The sequence below is a fragment of the Anas acuta genome, chromosome 5 (assembly GCF_963932015.1).
Source record: "Anas acuta chromosome 5, bAnaAcu1.1, whole genome shotgun sequence".
In the NCBI taxonomy this organism is placed as follows: Eukaryota; Metazoa; Chordata; class Aves; order Anseriformes; family Anatidae; genus Anas; species Anas acuta.
In genome coordinates, this window is record NC_088983.1 from 53,240,127 (window position 1) to 53,262,617 (window position 22,491).

The window sequence follows — 22,491 nt, forward strand, 5'->3', positions numbered from 1 at the left end:
ACTGTAATTTATGTAAAAGTTTCTTTATTGATGGTCAAGAAGTACAGCACCTAAGCCTTTGTTAGTTCATTAAGGCGTAAGTTTTCTTTAAAGGAGGCGAGACTGAGATTTTGATAGTTCTTACTGACCCTCTGCAGTTGTCCCAGCAATCATGTTCCTGTGAAATGCCTCCAGGACCTGGACTTGTTTACGACGAATGAGGATGTGGGGACGGATCTTGGCAATAGCCTCTATTGCTTCCTGGGGGGTCCAGTGATGCAGCTGAAAAGGCAAAAACCCTGCAAGTGAAAATCCATTCCACCCCTGCACCGCTTAATGGAGCCTTTCTAGATGCTACAGGCAATGTTAGCGTTGTTAGAGAACCTGCTACTTTGTCCCTTCTGGTTACTTCATCTTCCTCAGGAGGGCCTGAGTGTCAATACAAGTCCATGAAGCGAGTTCCTCGCTTAAAGAGAGATGGTTGCTGCCTTGGACCTTGGTTTTCTACCTTGCTCATGCTTCCTTCATGTTGTGAGTAGTTTCCTGTCCTAGTCCCACCAGACCAGAGAAAAAGGGCAGTTTTTTTTAATTAAAACTTCAGTAGTACCTGCATTGTACTTCAGCACTTAGAGCGTCATTATGGAAAGGCCTCCCAAGGGAGTGCTGAACAGCACCAGCAGTAGGATCCCCAAATGGGATTTTGTTTTCAGTGCTGGTTTACCTAGTTGGCTCTGTAGTGGAACTCAGAAAGCCAAAGCTATTTTTCTTGCTCCTGAATTGTATTTATAGAAAGGCACAGAGTGGCTCATCGTTTCAGATAACCATGAAGTCTAAACAACAAAAACTGAGGCTTATCTGCTCAGTGAACCTATCGTCACAAGCAGCTTGTTATTCCCATCTCCATCTGTTCTGCCCTAGAACGAATTAAGAATCTCAGAAGCATTCTAAACGGGTTCAGAACTTGCTGTGTTAATGGGCCAGGAGACTGAACGGCTTCTTGAAGTCACAACAGCAGCTTCTCCTTCCCATAGGATCAGGACATCTTTGCCAGTACTTTTAAATGTCGTAAGTGCAGATGAACAAGGTGTACAGAGATAAAATAGATTAGGAAAGAGAGCTTAGACTTCTGTTCAGTGAATGAAAGCTTCACTTGTTGATTTATCTTGCGTCTGCCAGGTTCCACGAAGCAGGGAGCGATGTGAGCTTGGGGCCTGGCTGCCCACCTCCCCTGAAACGCGTGCCCAGCCCAAACCCCGTACAATCACGGGACAGGCAACGCACCTCAGGGCTCTTGAGCCAAACCAAGCTGTAGAAGCTGGCCATGCGTGCCCGAACTACGAGCACCCTTCTCACCTGGATGAGATACGCTGCCACCATGGTAGCGCTGCGGGACCGCCCGGCCTTGCAGTGCACGTAGACGCTGTTACCTCGCTCGCGGTGCCTCAGCAGGAACTCGACGCCCCGCTGCAGCTGCTCCAGGCTGGGCGCCCCGCTCAGGTCCACGGTGCTGAGCCGCAGCTGCTCCACCCCCAGCGCCTGCCATTCCTGTCACAGACAGCCCCTTGAGCGCTTAACCCCCTTTTATTTTTATTTTGTGTTATTTTATTTTATGTTATGATATTTAATGTTACTTTGTGTTATGTTACATTATGTTATGTTTACGTTATTATTTTATGTTTACATTATTATTTTATGTTATCTTATTTTATGCTTATGTTTTTTGTTATTTTGTTATGTTTACATTATTTTGTTATATTTGTTATTTTATGTTATGTTTACATTATTTTTTGTTATATTATTTTATGTTATGTTTACATTATTTTCTGTTATATTTATGTTATTTTATGTTATGTTTGCATTATTTTTTGTTATATTTGTTATTTTTTGTTATGTTTATATTATTTTGGGTTATATTTATGTTATTTTTGGTTATATATACGTTATTTTTGTTATATTTACGTTATTTTTGGTTATATTTTAGTTATTTTTGTTAAATTTACGTTATTTTTGTTAAATTTACGTTATTTTTTGTTATGTTTTTTATTCTATTTCATTTTTATTCCTTCAAGGGGAGGCAAGCCCGGCCCCCGGGGGTGCTCACCTGGGCGGAGCAGCACAGGTAGCGGGTCTCGTACTCCTCGTTCAGCGTCAGCACGGCCCGGACCTTCTCCTCAGCCACCAGCTGCGGGCACAGGCGGCCCCGTTAGGCCCGGTCAGGCCCCGGTTCCCCCCCCCAGCCCCTTCCCCAAGCCCCCCTCTCCCCACGCACCGCCCGGCTGCGGCCCCGCAGCGGCAGGGCTCCGAGCAGCACGGCGCGGTCGATGCGGTGCAGCCAGGGCCGGCGGGCGGCGGGCAGGGCGGCGCGCAGGGCGGTGTAGCCCAGCGTCGGGTAGAACAGCGCCCGCGCCGCCACCCCCCCCATCCTCCGCGCCGCCGCCGGGCGAGCGCACCTCACGGAGAAGGAAAGGGGGGAACGGAGCGAACGGAGGGGGGGAGGCTGCGAGAGGCGGGGCTGCGCCGCGTCCCTCCCCGCCTGTCCCCCCCCCCGCCTGGGGCGCGGCGTGGTTGGTCCCGGAAGCGCCGCCATCTTGCGGAGCCGGCCTGAGGCGGCGCAGGGAGCAGCGGGGCGCGGGCGGATCCCCCCGGGGCAGGTGAGGGCGGCGGCCGCCAGGAGGAGCTCGGGCCGGGCACGGCCGGCGGGGAGCCCGCCGACAGCGCGACCCGCCTCGCGCAGGTAACGGCTGCCTTCCTCCTCCTCCTCCTCCTCCTCCTCCTCCTCCTCCTCCTCGTCTTCCCGCTGCTCCCCTCAGGCCGCCCGGCACCGGAGGCCTCCTCTTGCCGCAGCGCAGCGGGGCGCTGGCAGCGCCTCAGGCGGCTCCGGGCCTCGGGGGCGCTGCAGGTACGAGCGCGGCCCCCCGGAGGCGGGGAGCGGCCCCTTCCCCGCAGCCCTCCCGGGGCTGGGGGGAGGCAGCGCCTCATCGCCGGGGGCTGCTGGGGGGGGTGGGGGTGCGGGGTGCTGGGAGGGAGCGGGGAGGAAGAGGAAGAAAGCAGGGAGAGCGGGAGAGAGCGGTCGTAAAGCGGGCGATAAGCGCGTAGAGGGGCGATAAAGGTTAATGACAGCGCCAGGCTTTTATAGGGAGGCTTTTATAATGAGGAGGAAGCAGAGAGGCAGCGTTGCAGTAAAGCGTGGAGCCTTCGCCCCTGTAAATTCCTGAGGGATCGCGGTCCAGACGCGTTCACCTCCAAGGCACAGACATTCTCCTCCGCCAGAAGTTGTCAGGGAGCTTTTTTTTTTTTTTCTGATGTTGCAGCTTTCTCGTGTTGTGCCGCTCGAGTGTGGCCATTGGGCGTGTTTCGCTGCGAGCTCGCTGGTTTACGGTGCTCGCCGGGGATTTGCATCCTGAAGCATGCTTTGCTGCTGGTCTGCTCGAGCTCGGACTTCCTGAGTGTCCTGACTTATTTATTTATTTATTTGCTTGTGTCTGTCTGTCCCTTCAGGCGTAGGTCTTTGAACTTGCAATCACCATAATTGCTAAATTATCTCCTGCTGCCTTTAGCTCTCATTTCTATTGGTTTTCTATAGATCAGTTCATCACATCGAATAAAACTGTGTGTATTGATTTGGCATTGCTTATCCATAATAAACCTGCCACATTTTCATTTGTTTTTTTCTTCCCCATAGCTCTATTCCTGAGAGCTCTTCATAACGTGAGGTACTGTTCTTCCCAGCGTTGTGTTTGGACCCGAGTCTTTAAGAGGCAGCCTTGTTAGAAATAATACTGCTGTGGCAGATGTTTAAAAATACTTGTTTCTTTACTTCATTATAGGAAATGTTAAGGGGGGTACAACTTGCATCCTGCAGCTTTATGTCCAGTTGCATCTCTGCTGATGAAGAGTCCTCTGGGTAGGAGCACAGTTCTTATATCTGCTCGGGGACATGGGTGTGCCTATATGAACCGGCAGAACCCATAAGTAGGGATTGTAAAATATGATGATACGAGGGAATTTTTGTATTTTTCCTGAAGGTGTATGCTGTTCCCTTTCAGTCAGTACTCACCTTCAAAATAATTGCTGGTATTTATTTAAAGGAAGTATAGGGCTTCGCTTTCTTGAATGATTGTTCTGCAATTGACGTGTTTTTCTTTCCATGTCTGAGTTTAGGAGTAGACTGTTCCTTAACTGTTTCTTGTATCTCTTTCTGCAGTACGGCTATTGATTGTTATTTACGATATTTCTTCTTAATCTCATCCATTTGCCTTCTGGGTTCCTCTCACAAATCTCTTCAGAGGGCTTGCTCTAATTAAAGTTTTATTTCAGTGGGTTTCAGGCTACTTACTGAGCTAGATGAGAAGTAACATAAATTCTCCTTTCTGAAATTTCCTGGTTATTAGTCTCCAGCTAGGATCTAAGAACCCCCGATTGTTCTGGCTGTTGAAACAGAGGCTGTTGATCATGGATGTGTCCATGAGGCAGTCCAGTTTTCCAGCCAGTGTGTGAGATTTACCACTGAAACAGCAGTCATAGTCCAACAGGCTCAGATATGTTTCTGCATTCTTATTAATCAGTCTTGCCACAAATGTCTTAATGCTTTATTACAATCCAGGCATTTTCAATATTGTTTCTTGTCCCTTGGTTTACCATTCCCCAGGACTCTGTTCGGAGTTATTTGTTGCCTTGGTAACTGCCCTCAGGTGAGAAATATCATTTTTATACATTGATCAGTATTTTGGTGGGCTAAAAACAGCCACAACGGTATAAATCAAAGCAGGATAAAATACTTAAACGTTTATTGGAATGGGAGTTGTAAATAGAGAAGAGTTATCTAGGCCTTCCAATTGTATTTCTCCATGAAGGCTTGCGACACGGTATCTTGAGTTGTTACCCTGTTGTGAGATTTCTTGGAGGCAAGGAGCCTGTCTTTGCTGGAAGAAGTAACTGCTGGCTTAATGCACTTCTTTCTGTCATTAGAGATGCCTGTGTCATATGGAAAAATTCAAGATACCACCTTGTCTGCTGTTGCTGTCTCCAACAGATTGTCCTGCCAAAATGCTTTGTGCTTGGGGCATAAATTCATACTTTCAAGCATAGGTTTCCCGAAAGTGATCTGAACATCATCTTGTTTACACCTGATTCAAAGCTAAAATATACATTAGGAGCAGGAAATTTGGCTAAGGTAAGGGAGAAAATGTAACCTGCATTAAAGCTCCAGAGCAAATTAGGCTTCGCTCTAGGGACAAATAGCTCACAAGTTTGAAGTGTGATAGGCAGAGCCGGCTTATTAGTTTGTGACAGCAATAGTAGGGCACAGTCGTCATCCCAGGTGAAGGAAGTCTTCTTTCTGACATCTTGGGAAGTCTGAAACTTTCAGCCATCTTAGCTCTGTGTGCTGTAAAAGAAAAACCATTGCTGCTAAATGAATTCAGGATGAACAGTGAGCAAAGAGGAGCAAGTACTGAGGACTCCTAGTTGGACAGGCATCATCACTAGTTTTCAACTCATAGAAAAGCATTTTGGTTTTGGAGAGGCAGTTTGTGGTATGTGTGTGTGTGTTTGTGTACCGTGAGAAAGCCTTAGCCCAGAACCGGAATCGTGCTCCATGAGTGGTTACAAACTAAGATAACACAAACTGGGCTGATCTAACTGCAGCTGTTAGATTTTTCACATTAAGTTACTTAATATTTAAATATAATTTGGAATAACTGGCTTAGATATTGCTGAAATTCGGGAAAATGAGCAGACACTTTGGGTTCTTCATCCTTTTTAGCAGCACTTCTCAAAGAGGTCTTAAATGAGCGTGTGAATTAGAGGATGAGTGATTGTTGGGTGTGTCATGCTTGTACATCTAGCAGGCTTTTTTTTTCCAGAAAAACATTTTGTTATGGTTGCATATAATGTGTTCTCTCAGAACCTAATTCTCCATTCTCAGAAAAACTCAGTTGAATTCTGTGGTGGCTTAGGTTGTTTTTACTTGAAATTACTTGGAGTTTTTCACAGCCTTGTTTTTCTTGCCTCCATCAAAATTGGTCTTTCTGGTAGCTTTCCCTTCTATTTGCAGACTATTTCATACTTTGCTCTTCACAATAATAATGTAATTCTTTGCCGCTGCATTTCGGTATTACGGGTGTCAAAGTAAAACCACAGTTCTTCAAATATCTTCTCTAAAATTCTTTTTTCACTGAATCCATGAATATTTTTTGCTATTTTTGCCTTAAACTACGCCATTGAAAAGAAATTGTATCATATGCATGATATGCAGGGATCCTTCAGAGTCTATTGGAAAGGGAAGATTTGTGCCTGTTCTCCCAGCGCAGAGGAGCTGTTTTTTATGAAGTCTGTAATTTTAATGAAGCATCTTAGCAGACAACATCCAAGTCCACATACAAAAAGGATAGCATCTTCCTTAATTTAATCTCTATAGAGATTTACAGGATGGACATCAAGTCTCTTAATATCAGCAACGTTTTACAAGGTAAAAGCTTTGATGAATGCTTCTTTTCTGTGAGAAAGCAATGAAATATTGGTCCTTCAGGAACAGAAAAAATACTTTGAATGTCACGTCTAGCTCTTGCAGTTCCTGTAGGCACAACAGTGTAAAATAAATTCTTCTCTCACTTGCGGTCTTAAATTCCCATGTAGAATGCTGTTTCAAAATTGTCTTGCCAAGTCACCTGCACCTGATCATTATTTACTATCCAAAAATTCCTGTTTAAATGTAAACTTCAAATTAAAAAAAAAAAAAGCCTTCAGAGCAATAGAGTCTTTGCGTGGTGGTCATAGGAGCTATTACAAATGGCCATTGGGAATGGGCAGTGTGCAGGAGCTCTGGAAAAGGGCTGTATATTTACCTTGTGAAGACACACTTTTTATTGCTCAGTAGTCTGTGATCTCTTGCTGGGTGATTTAGGAAAAGTGCAAATATCCTGGTATTTATGGAGCAAAGCCACCCATATTACATTTTGGGCTGTGTATTCGCTACCAGGGTTTGACCACTGTCAGAGGCTGGCTCTAGGTTGTGCTGTGTGTATTTCACAGTACAGAAGTGATGCTGATTCTCTCCTGCAGAATTTTCTTTAGAATTTCTTTGTTCTTTGAAGTATTTTCTCCTTCATTCAGGGCTAAATTTAATAGGAGTTTCATGATTGCTTTGAGGTAGCAGGACTAGGACGTGTTCTGGATCCTATTTGTGAGGAAAATATTTCAAGATCTGCTTAGGCAGATGCTAACTCTGAGTGTACCAGTATATTCCTGAGTTTGGAGGGAGCCTAAACCATTATCTCAGTCATGTGAAATATGAAAAATATCCAGCTTGGTGCTTCAAATACAAGAACTTTGCTGCTTATTGCAGGTCACGTTAATGGAAGTGGCTGAGTAGTGCACTTCTTGTTCTGAATTAGTTACCACACTGCTGGTGTAGCTGAAAGTTACAACCTCCGCGTACACGAGAGAACTTTTCTGGTAACTTCTCTAAGATGGCTCCGCATCACCACATACGATGCGTGATATGCTAAATATAAGAGATAAGGGGATAAACCTCTCATATGAACAATTATGTATTTGTATATAGATGAGACTGATTTTGAGTTTGCAGACTGTCACACCTGTGTGCTAAAACATCCAGGGATTCTGCTGCATTTTTTTTCTCCATGTACCTAGGCATTTGAGTTTTCATTTAAGCTGATTTTATGTCTTTCTCTACTAGAACATGAAAAGGAGCAGGAGGGGATGCTGCCTAGAGGTGGGTTTCTTCTGTTTTTATTTAAGAAGAATGCATAGCAGGAGGCTTGGTTTGTGTATAAGCATTGGCGTGAAGGGCCGCTAGGAAAGCAGACGTGGTATAGCAGGTCTCCAGGGTAGTTTGTATCAACCAGGGGGAAGGTTGTGCTTCTCAGTTCAGGAGAATAATTAAAAAGGGAGAAAGGGTTCAAAAAGATTACACTTACAGTAATTGCAAATTACACTAATTTGATTTGGGGAGAAAAAAGTAAACCCGAAGAAGCTGGGTGTATTTGTGCTTCCAAAAGTGACAAGGAGGACCAGACCGGTTCAGTACTTACTTGAAGCGTCGGGATTCCCTGGAAGGGAGGTTTTTTGTCCCATGTCCGAGCTGCTGCCACGTTCTGTTGGATGGAGAGTGTTGGGAATTTCTGTGTTACTGAGGTGTACTCAAGCAAAGTGGGTTTGGGCCACTTTCCAAACAGTAACTCCTTCCTGAAGTTTGTACACTTCAATTTTTTTCCTCCTCTGCACGGTGTGACAGCGAGCGAGTGTGCGTGCGTGTGAAGGAACTTGTTTTAGCGATGGTCTCTTTCAGAGACCATGTATGGGTAAAGCACTTGGGCTAGTTCAGCTCCCTGCTCCTCCCTCCCTCCCTGTCGGAGAGCCGAGCAGAATCTATTCTGCTGAAACGCTCGTTCCACTTTCTGCTTTCTATATTTGTACAGCAGCAGCACGCTAGCTAGCAAGGCGCTGGGGCTGGCCTGGTGTGCGTTCGGCATTTGCCGAGCAGAATTGAGAGAGCCAGGGCTTACAGTCTCTGTCGTTCCGTCCGTCCGTCTGTCTGTCTGTCTCTGCGTCTCTGGGGAGGACTGGCGTTCGAGTGAAAGGTGATCTGTTCGTGGATGTTTTTTGTTTTGTTTTTTTTTTATATGTAAAATGCAGTTCGACCCAGCTGGGAGCCTAGGGACTGGGAGTGGAGGGGGGGAAGGCAGTTGTCTTGCAGGGAGGGTATGTAGTGGGTGGCAGTGGCATCAGCAGCGTAGTTTTTAACTCCAAAAGAGCTGCTGTCTTCTGGGATCAGGGCTTTCCTATCCCTACCTGCCTTGGGGAATGGTTAGTCAGGGGCTGTGTCTGGCCATAAAAGGTCTGTTGTCACTGTCAGCCATGAAGATTAATGGAAATTAGATCCTGTCCTGGAAGAACTTAACGCTGCCATTGCCTGTTGCGAGGGGGATTGATGAGCTAGACGCTGGCCAGCACAGTGTGAAGAGTTAGTGCTGGGAGATGGAGTTGTAGGAAATACCTTTTTAGGAAGAGCTGGGAACTTGTAGCTGGGACTTCCCTGGCTGTACATTTGCATAAACCTCGTATTAATGCCCTGCATGTGCTGGGCTGGCTGTTCAGTTACTTTTCTCCAGCAGTAGGTCAGGCGAACAAATAGCACAGCAAGTCTGGCTGCTGGCAGTGCAGCACATGTTGATACGACGTTCTGTGAGTAGTGGAAGGGTGCTCAAAATAGTGGCAGCAACTGGATGCACCGTTAATGCCAGCGAGAAATTGAGAGGGGAAAAAAGGAAAATAGGATCTAAGTATTTTTTCTGTGTTTTAGCGGATACTGCCCATTACAAATTCTGCTGCCTTCTGGTTATCTATGCAAGCAGAAATCAGGCCTTTTGTTCCTGAAATTCGAGCAAAAGTGTTTGAATTGTGCAATAGAAGTAGCATCTTGTTAAAAATCTTTCTTGAGGACAATGCTCCAGAAACTCGGTCTGAATTATTTTCCTTTCCTGCCACTGCAGTGTCTCTAGCGTATTTCCTGCCGAGAAAGCTGTGTGTACCTCATACTTGGAAGGAGCAAATTTAGGAGGTGAACTGGGGAATCCCACTGTGCCTGCAGGCAGGGAGCTGTGATTGATGTGTGACAGAGGCTCCTCTCAATCTCGGACTGCTTGAACTCAAGCAACTTGGTTGTGTGTCTGTTTTCAGATCCTTCTTTGTGTAATGGGGATACGGTGTGGTAATCTTTCCATCTTCATCTGGGAAACCTGTGAAATTCATTGTGAACACGCAACTTCCAGGCGGCTAAGCTTTCTTTCTTAAGTGTCCTTGCGCGTTTCCGAATTCTCACATCCTCTTAAAGCCCTCTGCCTTTCTTCCTCCTTCTCTGTTTCCTGACTCCCCGACTGACATCCTTTCATTTATACTAGCCAGAACAAAGTGGCAAAAACAATGTCAACTGTTTCTAAGTTTACAGTAGCAATTAAAAGCAAATTTTAGCTGTTTGACGCTGGTGATCAGCATTGTAAAATTGTATTCAACTTCTAAACATTCTCCCGTAGCATACTTCATTTTTTTTTGCCCATTGTAGCAGGCATACAATTAGGCAGTTTCAAAGGCCACTTAGAAGTACATGTACGCTATTTCATATTAAAAAAAAATGTTTTTTATCCATTCTGTGAAAGATGCTATGATAAATGGCTAGGACACTGAAGAAATGCATGTTCACCAAGTGCTTTGAGTAGGTGCAAGATAGAGCCAGGCTGTAGAATGGCACTAGGGGATTTCAATCTTCCATTTTGTAAAAATCTTCTTAACAGCACTTAAGAGTGACATTGTTCAGAGCCAAACTAAGCTGTCAGTGTGTTTTATGGGAGGTGGATGCTTTGAGTTGTGTAGTAAACTTGTCTTGTACCTATTGTCTGCTAGTGCAAAAAGAGTGACTTCGTACTTCGCCTATTTCCAGAAGCTCCAGTGATTCATGTAGCAAAATGTAATGCTTTAGATGTGTAAGGACAGGAAATCCTATTTGGTGTATATACTTTGAGTTTAAGGGATAATACTTGTTAATCCATTCTGTTAATCCATTCTGGATTAACTGCATTATTATCTTGTACATAGAAACAGTTTCATCAAGGTTGGAGACAACTTTTATCTGGCATCCTTTGAAGGGCCTGAAAAACCACAGGAAGAGTCATTTTCTGTATTTTCTTATTACTTTTATTCTTTGTAAAAATATTTTTTTTTTTTCTTAGAGCATCATAATCATGCAGTTGATGAATGACGTCATGTTAAGGGTGAATGGTTAGAAAGATTATGGGAATTTGGAATTAAGTCCAGTGTTCATTTGAAGTTAACTAATTAATACCTCTGTTTCAACAGCCTTTAACTTCAGGAGGAAAAGATGTGAAAAGTGAAAGTTGAAAAGAATTTACCTTTGATAGCAAAAGCTGAATCATACAGACAAATCAAGGACAGGAACTGGAATGTCTTTAATGGGAGAAGTCCATGGATTAAAAAATTTGGACAGTAAAAGTAGTTGTACGGAAATGTGCACAGACTTCTTATAAAACTTTGTGTTTTCCTAATAGAAATATTGATTGGGGCCTTTAAAACTAATAGGGATACATGAGTAGAGAATTAAGAGAAGTGCAGCACCTAGATCAGATGATGTAGTTCCATGAGTAATTGGAGCATATGCTGGTATTGCTCTGAATAAAGCTTGTTCTGTCTTTCATGCGTTTTCCCTTTCCTTTGTGCTGCCAAGAGCATTTGTGAGGTTGTGCAGTGAATTGAATCCTGGAAGAAGTCTGGGTTAAAACTATTATTTTCCTGTTGTTGGTAGAAGAGATCAAACCTGGATCGCTTCCTTCCTCAGGTCTGTTACACAGAGGTGGCAATGGACGGCTGGGGAGGAGAGAGTTGTGCTCTATTCTTCTGGCAAGAGCAGTGAATTAAAATGGATCTGCAGGAGGATTATTTTAGCCTATTCTTGTGCATTTTCTCCCCATTTCTTTGTCTTTTCAAAGAGCTTATATCCAGTCTTCTGTAGAAACACAGCCTCCCCAAATTAGTTAAGAGTTGTGTTACCTGCAGTGACAAATATCATTTGGTCCTAGGCAGGAAGGTACTAGATGTTGTCACGTTGTCATAACTTACTTCACTATTTATGCGGTATCTGATGCATGCTATATTTGGTGCTGCTGTGCTGAGAAGCCTGCTAGTCTTTTTTGGGAAGAAATTGGTGAACATTCTTAACAGGAGGATAAAGAAAAGATAGCGTGCTATGTTGATTGTTAAACGTGAATTTTTGATTCTGGAAGTATGAAGAACCTCCGGAATCTAGATGCAAGGTACAGAAACACAAAGAGAGAATGTGATAAGATATGTAAGAGGGTTTTGTCTGCTTTGTGTCCTTAAGTAGCCAAAACTGTATTTATAGCACTTTGTCATAAAGCTTCTGGAGTCTCCTCCTGCTAGCAGTGGAAAGCAGCTGATGTCATACTGTGCCTTCCAGGAAAAGGGAATGGAAAGAATTGACGGAGAAACGAGTGCAGAACGTCTGTAAATATGTGCTTGAAACTATGAGCAAGTTTTGAGCCTCCAGTTCTTGGCACAGCATGTGGACGGTTTTGATCCTTCCCACCCTCTTCTTCCCTCTCACCTCTCCTCAAAAGCCTGATTGGGTGACGGCTCCAGCCTCTGCAGCAGGGAGCATTTATGGGGCCTTAGGTAGAGCAAGAAGAGAGTGAAGCTGCCTTGGCACAGATGTCGCAGTGCATTAAACACAACAAATTAGCAGCCTGGATGGGGAGTTTCAGGGTCTCCAAATGAGCCTTGAGGGTGGAGTAGAAGGCGACTGAAGTTGGTTGGAAAAAGTCTCTGAATGTTCTGTAGATGTTCATGGCAAAGCATGACAATTAAGCTTCTTCAGGCAGAGAAAAGTTCATCTTAAGCATGGTGCTGTATTTGTGAATGGTGCTCGGGGAAAAAAAAATGTTTCAGAGTGCTGCATGTTGTTATTTATTGATGTGTTTTCAGTGTGTTTTAGACTGAATTATTGCAGAGAAAAATGTGTTTCTAAAATACATGCAGTGGTTTTCATGATAAAGATCATGAATAAAGTATGAATTAATGTTGAAGAGGCTGGTAAATATTGCCAAAAAAAAAATAAAGAAACTGTTACACAAGTGAGGACAAAAGAGAAACCTTCAGAAAGCTTGAGCAGAAGCTTGGGAAGAACTCCTTTGCGATGAAATAGATCTTACTGCACTTGGGTTTTTGAACAAAAGTCAGGACATTCCTAAGTTAATGTTCCCATGGCAACGTTGTGTTTGCCTCTGATGAAGAAATAGTATGAAATATTTTTGCGAGTTTCAGTTCTATACACTCAATGCTAAATCTCTCAAAGTGTTAATTAAAAATTACCTGTTTTTGAAAGTTATTTGAATCAATATTCATTTTTTAAAATAGAGCATTGATGCCAGTTCTTTGTGGATGTAAATGAGAATAATTTGAGTGCTATATCCATGTGCTTCTGCAAAGGACTTGGTGATGTGCTCGTTACCAAAAAAAAAAAAAAAAAAAAAAAAGGTAAATAAATCACTGAGCTTATTTTTCCTCTTTAGTTTGCAGGCATGGCAATGGCAGGTTCTGCATGGTGGAGTTCATAGCAAGTATTTGTCTAGTATAAGCCAAGTAAGGGACACACAAGCTTAAGGTAGATGAGTCTTTCTTAGTTGGGCTGCTTTGAAACAAAGTATGAGTGTTTATCCTTCAACATTTTGCACACGTGGAATTTCAGGCCTACTCAATTTCTTACTCAGATTCTGAATTTTAGAAATTGGGATGCCTCAAAGTTGTTTTCTGTCTGAAGCTGACAGTAGATGCTGGAAATGGTCACGTGCACTCTGTCCTCTTTTACCCACTGGGTGCATCAGTACAGCATGGTGATGGCATCAGTTTCAGGATCTTTGTGAGGAGACTTAACCACAGATCTTTTCCCTCTGTGTTTGAGTCTATTCTCTCCTGGATCACATGGAAACAAAGTACATACCTAGCTGTCCTTATAACAGGCTTATTTCAACAAGGAGCTATGCAAGCTGTGTTTATAAACATTACACTTAGGAAAGTGAAAGTGTTAGTGTTTGAATCTTCTGGCTGAAATGGATGAGGTTGTTAAAGTTTAGTGCTGTTGCTTCTAGAAGTAGGCACTGTGTTTAAGCTGAGAATTTTGCTTCTGCTCAGTACACCTCAAACTTCTACCCCTAATAAGACATTAAACTCTGTACTACAGCTGGCAGGCCTTCTTGGGGCACGTGCAGTATCCATCAAGCAATCAGGAGATTTCCAGTCTCCTTTTTTGTTCTAATCTGTGCTGATCCCCAGATGTGTACCTCTTTTATTCTGTGTTCTGTTCTTCCTTTTGCATCTGTTAATCGAACAAATGTAAATTCTGACAGTTGACGGAGCTGTCGCGAGTAATTCAACTGGTCTAATTACTAGCTGTACAGATTGTCTGGTAACCTGGGTGCAGTTTAGTATTTTTGCCTGCGATGCTGAAGGAAATATTTGACAGCACTGGCTGCAGAAATAAAGTGAGCAGGCACAGTGACTGGGAGCTGGCATCGAGCACGGTGCTGAGAGGTTTGGGCAGTGTCAAGATTGCAGTAGAAGACGGGAAATTCTCAGATTAGAAAGCGTGTCTGCCTCTTGGGTGAATTTTTGGCACTGTAGGAGCCTCCAGGTCTGTCAGGTTTCTTCTTGCTATCTCTGTTGTCTTTCTGTCTCCTAAGCAATGCTTGCTAGAAAGTGGTGTACGCCCTGTGGGTTGGGACCCAAGCTGTGCAGTAAGTGAAACTTCACCTGCTTTGTGTAGGCCTTCCTCTTCACAGCCTCTACGTTCATGTTTCCAAGTGTTTTATATTGGTACTTAAAAGTGTATAAAACCACCGTGAGGCCAGACGTAACATTGATTTATGTGAGAGATGGTTGGCATCAGGATGTATCTGAGATCGAGCTGTGTGGTCTGTTTCACCTGTTAGACTCTTTAATTGTAAATGGTAGTCTTGACATCCCACAAACATTAAATTCCTGGAAGGTGTAATCAGAAATCAGAACTAACTGGTCTAGACAAGTGCTGACTGTGACAGTATTATCATCGATCGGAATCCATTAATTGATCTGGTAATCGCTTACAGATGGTGCTGAGTGCTGGGGAGACTGAAGTTTCCCCACTAAGTAGCAGAGTGGTATTGCTGGGTTTATTGGGCTCGTCTCCATCATCTGGTACTTAGCGGCCAAAGCCATATATTCTCATTACCAGCTGCAGTTCTGTTTGAGTTGTATGGCATACCAGAAGTTACAGCTGTTTGTTTATCACCAGGAGTAGTTTGTCACTCCAGGCTCTGGCAGGGCTAGGCGGTAAACCTTCTTTTTTCAACATGGACTTGTCGCGTGGCGTCATCGCTCCTCCCAGCTGTGCGTAGCAGGGGTTGGAAGCAGCATCTGGTGCAGGACATCAGTCAAGGAGGGTAACTGCTGGGAAAAGCATTGCCAAAGCCGTGATGTCCTGATTTACACCTATGAATTGTTTTGCTGTCCGCACAAGAACCTACGCTCAAGCAGCTATGAAAACGGTTAACTCTCAGCCTCTAATGCTCGGCTGGGGTCAGTCTGCAGTTTGCACTTAAAGCCTAATGCTGTCAGTTAATTACAGAAATTGCTCTGTTCCACACCTTGCTAGGTACGTGTCAGCTGTACGTGCCTTCATCTGAAGTATCCAAGTTCTGACTTTTGAGAAGAAATAGGTTTGCCAGATTCTTTGGCCCTTGGGCTAGGTCTGTCTGTGTAAACTTGAATAAAGTATTCAGTGGGTTTATGTTCTGCATGCAATTACCAGCCACACTGAAACAATTTTGGTTTGAGAAACACTTATGATTTAAGAGCGTTCTCCTAGACAGGTGGTCATCAGCTTTGCTACTTGCTTTTATAAAGTTTTTATTGCGCTGGATTTTCTTTGATTCAATCAGATGTCTTCTATTTTCCAAAGGTATCAAGAATTATGGGTTCCTCTGGCTATGTTAGCTGCACTTCATCTCCTTTGAAGTTTTTAAATTAGTTCTCTAATGTTACATAGTTATATGTGCTAAGGGAAGGTTTTCTTTTCAACATTTAAAAAGTTGTTTACTGTTGTATTCGTAGGCATTTACATGATTGGTGAGCTGTGTAGTTCAGGTTTTACTGAAAGTTCATTATCACAGCAATACAACTCAGCATTTACGACAACTCCATAGGCCTTAAATACCTTGCAAAGTCTGAGATTGAAAGGAGGAGAAAATAAAATGTGTATTACATGTTTTTAAGCTAGGGCCATTAGCAGGATTGTGAGACCATGTTTTGACCATAAATAAATATGCTTTATTTAAACTTAAAAAAAAAAAAAAAAAAGCAGTGGAACGTGGATGAGGTGAAAAGAGGTGTACTCAGGTAAAATATTTGCTAGTAGGAGGTAGTGCTATTCTGAAATGTTATGAATGTTTCTTCTGAATTCATTATTCTGAAACCAAACAAAAATGTAAAGTATAAAAATGTAAACTGACCAGTAGTCAGTTTTCAGTAATATTCTAGAAAAGATAAATGAACTCATCACTTTGAAAATGCACATTTCAGATGACTAAATTAAATTTCTCTGAATTCCTGGATTGGTTTTTATTTTTCTTAACTAGTTTTATAAGAAAACTCATTTTTTGTTGTGTTCAGGCTTATGAGTTCATTTAGCGGGTATAATACTTAATTAAAACAATTGAATTAATTAGGAATGATTTTTAAAATGACTCTAAAATAAGGATATAAAATCTCAAGAGATCTCCTTCTGGAAAAGAAGGCATGAGTACATGTGACAAATATCCAAGTATATTAAAAGATAAGTTAGAAGAGGATAAGGATCACTTACGCACACTTCTGAAAGAATATAGAACAAAGGTTATGGAGAGGCCTGCAAAGCAGGGAAAATGTGGGCACTCACATAGCCTTGTAAAACTCTTCGCATTGCAGATGAATACTGGTTTTGGTTGTTTGCCTATAGATATGTAAGCAGATGTGGATTTTTTGTTAAATGTTGCTAGACAGCCATAAATGTAGTTCCGCAAAATAGCGTACAACCTAGGAGGAAGCAGAGAAGAAATTCTTAATAAATAAATACTTCCAAAGTTTGTGTTTCGATATATGTTGGCTTGTGTTATGGGTCAGTGGTTGAGTAGCATCCCCGACTTACAAGATGTTAGTGCAAAGAGTCTGTATAGTTCCTGTTTGATTTGCTTAAGAAATAACACTTGTTCCTTGTGGTGTTCTTTGTGTTACCTAACTCAGAGCTTTTTTTCATACGCTCCCATCTCTACTGTCTTACATTAGAGTTCACATCTGCAGGGTCATTGTCATCTGTTAGTGCTGCTGCTCTCAAACTGTAATGTAGGTTAGGACTGTGCGTGCTGCTGGTGGTAACACTGCTTCTGTCTTGAGATGAAAAGCCACACAGGTAGGAGAAATCCACAGAATAGTAATAGGAAACAAGACATCTGCTGCCCCTTTCTTTTGTACCCTTCTATTTATTTATTTGAAGTCTGCATAAGATTGTTACTACCATATGATAACTTGTTACTAGAAATGGGCTTTCATGTTTCTCAGCTGTTTGCAAGATGCAGTTCATGTTGTAATGATTGTTGTTATGATTCTTAACTTGAGAGTACTCAATGTTTCTTGTTTCTTTTCTTTTAGAGTGAAGACTGGAAGTGTTAGAGAGGTGCGTAGCTGCAGGTATGAACCAACTACAGTTTCTGTCCATCAGTTGCTTATTGGAGCTTCCTTTCAAAGGTTTAGACAAGTTGTCTTTACTTTCAGAGATATGTGGCCACTGTAGTGAGCTCAACCTTAAGCTCTTTGTAATTTCCTGCCCTTGTGCAGCTAAAGGGAGTTGGAAGTGGTAACAACTTAGGACTGCAAGTACCAAACAACTATGCTTCTTTAGCTCCATACGTAATTTAATAATGTTATAAATACAAGTAAATACAAAGTAAAAATGTTATTCTACTTTCGTAGTAGAATATAATACAACATTCATAGTTATTTCTTGGCCAGAATAAATCTCAAATTCTCTATACTATATATAACTAAAGGTTTTGGTTGGAAGAACTCCATGTGGACTGAGACAAATTTCATTATGTTCAGCATAACAGGAACGTGGTTGAGTGTGAAAATGTTTGGAGCCAATTGTGAGGATCTTCTGGTGCAGTCCTGCTAATGTCTGAAGTCCAGCAAGGGTGTAATTTCATGAGCCAATTCCCCCTTCCTGCTTTACTCAATTCCCAGTGCTGATTACTTGATGGTGTCTGGTTCTTATGATAGTTTGACTGCATGGTCAACAGCCAACTTGCTAACCCAATTAAAGTCTCTCTCATGAGCAAGTTATTTCTCTGGTTTAGTGACTTGGATTTAATGACACTGCTTTGACCACACAATAAAAAAAAAAAGCAGTGGCTGTAACTGTGCAGCTTTAGGACAGTCAACTTGTGACTGCTATGTTAAGTAACACTATCATGCTCAAATTGTGGTGATTGTTGCTATTCTGAGAATTACCTCAGCTATGGCAGTAATATTTCAGATGTGCTTTAGTGTACAAACAGAGAAAGGAGGCTCTTTAATAAGGAATTATACTAGCCATGTCACTTTCCAACTCTCACACAGAATGTTGCTGATAGCTTTACCAAGGCCCTAAAGAGATGAAAAATGAATGCTTATTTCTGTAACAATAACAGTAGATCCTTTCCCTACCGTACTCCTAAATCTAAAGTTTCTACAAGAAGGGGAGACAATGGCATTGATTGATGTACCTGTAGATATTAGGCGGGTAGTGACTGCAAAAAGCAAGAGTGGATAGGAAGGATGTGTTCCTTCTGTGCTATGTCCTTATCGAAGAACTCAGAAGTGTGGGTGGAGAGCAATGTCCCCTTACCGGCTTTGGTATGTTGACTTGCTCGTCCTGTCAAGACAGAAAAAAGAGCCAGGGATATCTGTGGAAAAAATGGCCAGGGGCAGACACTTGCTGAAGAAAGCAGAACAAAATAAGATGTGTGGTCAGTGGAAAATTATGCATAATTTGATAGCTCATACAAGATGCCAGTCCTGCTGGCTAGTCTGGCTATTCCTTTAGGTGTAGTGATGCAGAGTGTATGGGAGTGACAAAACCTCCAGTGAGGAGCCTCTGGGCCCTGCTTGTGTTTTAGGCAAAGGCTTCAGAGGAAATACTTGTCCTGTGTAGATCCAATTTGGTAAGGTCTTAAGGAAATCAGTTTTCGAAGCCTTTACTAGGGTTCGAAGTATGCTCAGGGTGGGAGGAGAAGCCATGACAACAGTCTTGCGTGAAAAATAAAACTAGCTGGGGAGGAGTGCTTGTGCAGTCTGTGATTGCTCCCCATCCAGAGCAGGATTAGAGAGATGAACCTCAGTAGGCTTAAAAATAGATATATTTTTAGAGTTTAATGTATCAAATATATGAAAAAAAAGAGGCTATAATCATGTGTTGATTTCCTCTGAATATGGATGGATGCATACTTGAAAAAAAAGTATTTTGTATTTCTTCAAACTGTGGGGACACAATGGTTTAAGAAACAGGTGACAGAAGGAAAGGGACCTCTTTGTCCATAAGTTAGAATGCACTCAGTGGGGGTTGAATTTTGATATTGCCTTGAGGAGGGATTTGTTTTCTATCCATGGCCATTTGCTGTGATTTTCATAAATACACTGGTAAGGTTTTAGTCATGCCTATATTAGAAAGAAAACATAATCTGTTTTTACAATGCATTATATCCAGCCTCTCTGTAGGTTATTCATTAGAGTAGAAATAGCTGAAGTTGGTATCCAAGAATACTTCATTTTTGAGTGATCTTTAGCAAAATGGCTTTTGTTTGGAGGTACCAGTTTGAGGGCATTGGTCTCCAGGCATTGTGGGTGTTGCACAACAGAACTCCTTCCCTAAGTGGCCAGCCCACTGTGGTTTACCCTTCCTGCTCCTTTGCTGCCTTATTAGGTCCATACAGAAAGTAGAAAAGAGAATGTTGGCATTTGTGTTTTTTGTTTTTTTCTGAAGCATTTCTGTCTTGTCTGACAGTCTAATCTGTGATTAGACCGAGTTTTACAGACGTGTGAAATTTTGTCAATTACAAAACACGGTTCCAGAATCTGTTGGTTTGGATTATATAAATAACAAAATCTTCAAATTATTTAAATATCAAATTATTCAATTTTGCTGAAAATAAGCCACCGATTGGAACACATAAGTTTGCTGTAAGATACGTAATTTTTCGTCCTTATGAGGAAAAATCTTGAATTCATCTGTCTTAATGTGAATGTAGAAAGGTGTCCCCTTTCTGTAGATGTAGAAATGTAGAAAGAGGATCAATATCTTCTTCTCTTTAACATCTGAGGTTATATAAATCCATATTAATTATATTAATATATTAATCCAAATTATATATATTCATTGCTTATTATACATACCAGTATAAAATGCCTCTTAGGATGAACTGAATAAACAAACTGCCTAGAGATTGAATCAGGGTAAAACTGTTGGAATTCTGATTAGAGTCTGGTTCAGAGAATTAAACTAAGGAGGAGTCAGCTTTGCTTTGAGGTGAGGAATCGGCTGTCCTTTTAAATAGCACTTGCCTTTGTTCCACACTTTTATGGTAGCTGCTGTCTCCAAGCAGACAAGTTTTTGAAATGGAGAGTTTACTCTGAGACTTGGGATTGGTCCTGGTATTCGGAAACTCTTATGCTACGCTTTGCCAAAGCAAACTAAACAGTTATTCTTCTTGTCAAGTATTGCTGTTTTAAGAGGGCCTTGTGAGCACTGATGGTTTCAGGAGTGAGGAACTCCTACGTTCTGTTATACTTGTCAAATCTACGTGCACTATGCTTATATTCTTCCAGGCAAACAAATTTGCCTTAACACTGTTCAAATGCCCTGTGAATAGAAGAGAGAATGGTTGTACATCTTGCTGCCCTGGCCCTCCTTTAGGATGCTGCTTTTGTTTTCCTGAAGGTAAAATAATTAATTGTTTGGCACCCCTATTCCAAAAACCAGGGGAAGTCATGCCTTGCCATGGGGCTAGCCAGTGCTCTAAGTAGAAATGATTATTGCAATGATTGCTATTTTAACTGCTTGTTACACTCTGCTGGAGCTGTCTGAGCTGCCTGTGAACTTTTCAGGTAATGTGCAAAGCAAAGTTTTCATTTGGATAAAATGGGAGAGAAATATTTTATTTATTTTTAACCATAGTCTAATGTCAACTGTGCTGGTTTTGTAGCTGGTGCTATTAGAAGAAACAATTTAAGATTAAAGGACTTGTCAAAACAGCTTGCATGGCTGTTCTGATTGCTGCAAAGGACAATGAAACTTGAGACTTGTTGCTTTGTTTAGTCTGAAAGGTCTCTTGAAATTTAAAAAGGAAGGGGGGGGAAAAGCCTCGATCATACTTGTGGAAGTTTTTTAAACAGAACTGGCTGCTATTCTAGAAACAGTCAGGAAGGAGAGGCCTGTAAATTATCCAATAATATGAAGTTTGTTCCTTTCAGTTAAGATTATTTGTTATGTTCCTGGAGTAAAACAAACAAGAAACCTCACTCTCTGACCAGTTCTTGCTTCCTCTAAATTCTTTACACAAACACTTGATGTACTACTTGCAATAAACCTCGGCTAAAAGTATTTCTCATGTGAGGTGATAGAACAGTCTTCAGATGTGGTATTGTCCTGGCGCTGTACAGTCAGTTCTGCAGTCTCCCCTGGGTCCCATATGCAACTACATGGCAATGCTCTGTGTAAACGTAGCTGGTTGGCTTGCTCCTCGTAGCTCTGCGGTGTGTTTGGCTTGGAGAGAAGCAGACTGGTCAGAGCTTTCCAGGACCCAGTGGATTTCAAACTCCTTAGCAGAAGAATAATTTCTGGCTGTGTTTTAGTGGCAGAAAACTAACATAAAATGTGTAGTTGATTCTTTTTAAAGAATTCTGCGAATATTGCAGAGATGACAAAATGTTTGTTTTCGCTGCATCTTCTTGACTAAGTCTAGAGCTGCAGATTCACGTTGTATAGGGAAAGACAGCAAAACTACAGGGCTCTTTGAAACCAGATTTCTAGGTCTTATTTGTGTTTAGATCTCCTTCTACTTCTTAGCACGTATAAAATACTTCCACAGAATTGCTTGCAGGATTGTTTCTTAGACAAAAGGCTGAAATATGTGAGGGTGAACTCCTGGCTGTTACCGCAGACAGAAAGAGGAGAAAGGTTCCTCTGCTTTCAGCGCGTGGTAGCTTGCAGACATTAGTATTCAAATTCTTTTCTATGGAAGACTGGGTGCTGAAGTACAGGTGTTGTATACCATCCGCACTTCCAATTTGAGCAAGTCAGAACTCAGTTAATAAACATAAGAAAAAAAAAATTTAAAAAGGACAAAACACTTCAGGCAGCAGCAGTGTTTTGTTCTGTTTCCATTTCCTTTTAGTAGTTCTGTAATTTCACAGGGCAGAGATGCATGTCCTTGCCTCTTGTATTCTTATTTCCTGCCTTGTCTCCTGCTCTGTGTTATATTGCAGCCTTTATTTCCTCTTACTATTGTTGTGGCCAAGCTACTCTTCCTAATTTCTCAAGGTTTTTTTCTATGTTGCCAGCGTGTCCACAAGTCTTTCAGATCTCTTAGGTATTTTTCTGTAGTTTGTCTCTTGCAAAACACGTAAGCATTGTTATGTTCTAGCACTGTAATGATAAAAACTCAAAATGCTTCCCAAACTGCTGGAATTTTGGCTGGTGTTGAAAAATAAATAAAAATTACTGAAGTCATCTTTTGCATGGCTGTCAGTAGAGATTAAACAGTATCTGAAGTTTTTTGAACTGAAATTTTGAAATTTTACAGTTATTGACAAAAAAAACTGAAAAAACAAGGCTTACAAGATTAAATCCTTTATAGTTTT

At 41.9% G+C, this 22,491-nt stretch overlaps 2 protein-coding genes across 18 annotated transcripts in view; one reads left to right on the forward strand and one right to left on the reverse strand.

The window, feature by feature from the left end:
- Nucleotides 1-7: 7 nt before the first annotated feature.
- On the reverse strand, nucleotides 8-2,566 carry PTPMT1 (protein tyrosine phosphatase mitochondrial 1). The gene is made up of 4 exons (XM_068684804.1): nucleotides 2,249-2,566; nucleotides 2,081-2,161; nucleotides 1,333-1,524; nucleotides 8-261 (listed from the first exon to the last, which is right to left on the reverse strand). Exons 1-4 carry the CDS (start codon nucleotides 2,564-2,566, stop codon nucleotides 121-123), a joined length of 732 nt encoding a protein of 243 aa, XP_068540905.1. The 3' UTR covers nucleotides 8-120.
- Nucleotides 2,543-22,491, forward strand: part of CELF1 (CUGBP Elav-like family member 1) — a 57,810-nt gene continuing 37,861 nt past the window's right edge. For 9 of the 17 annotated variants that reach the window (XM_068684753.1, XM_068684754.1, XM_068684756.1 and 6 more), the window contains exon 1: nucleotides 17,248-17,286. The gene's annotated coding sequence lies outside the window, so the exon portion shown is untranslated. Of the gene's footprint in view, nucleotides 2,714-2,800; nucleotides 2,879-8,427; nucleotides 8,583-13,243; nucleotides 17,009-17,247; nucleotides 17,287-22,491 lie in introns of those variants that run through there. The other 8 variants (XM_068684771.1, XM_068684770.1, XM_068684775.1 and 5 more) reach the window with 8 other exon arrangements.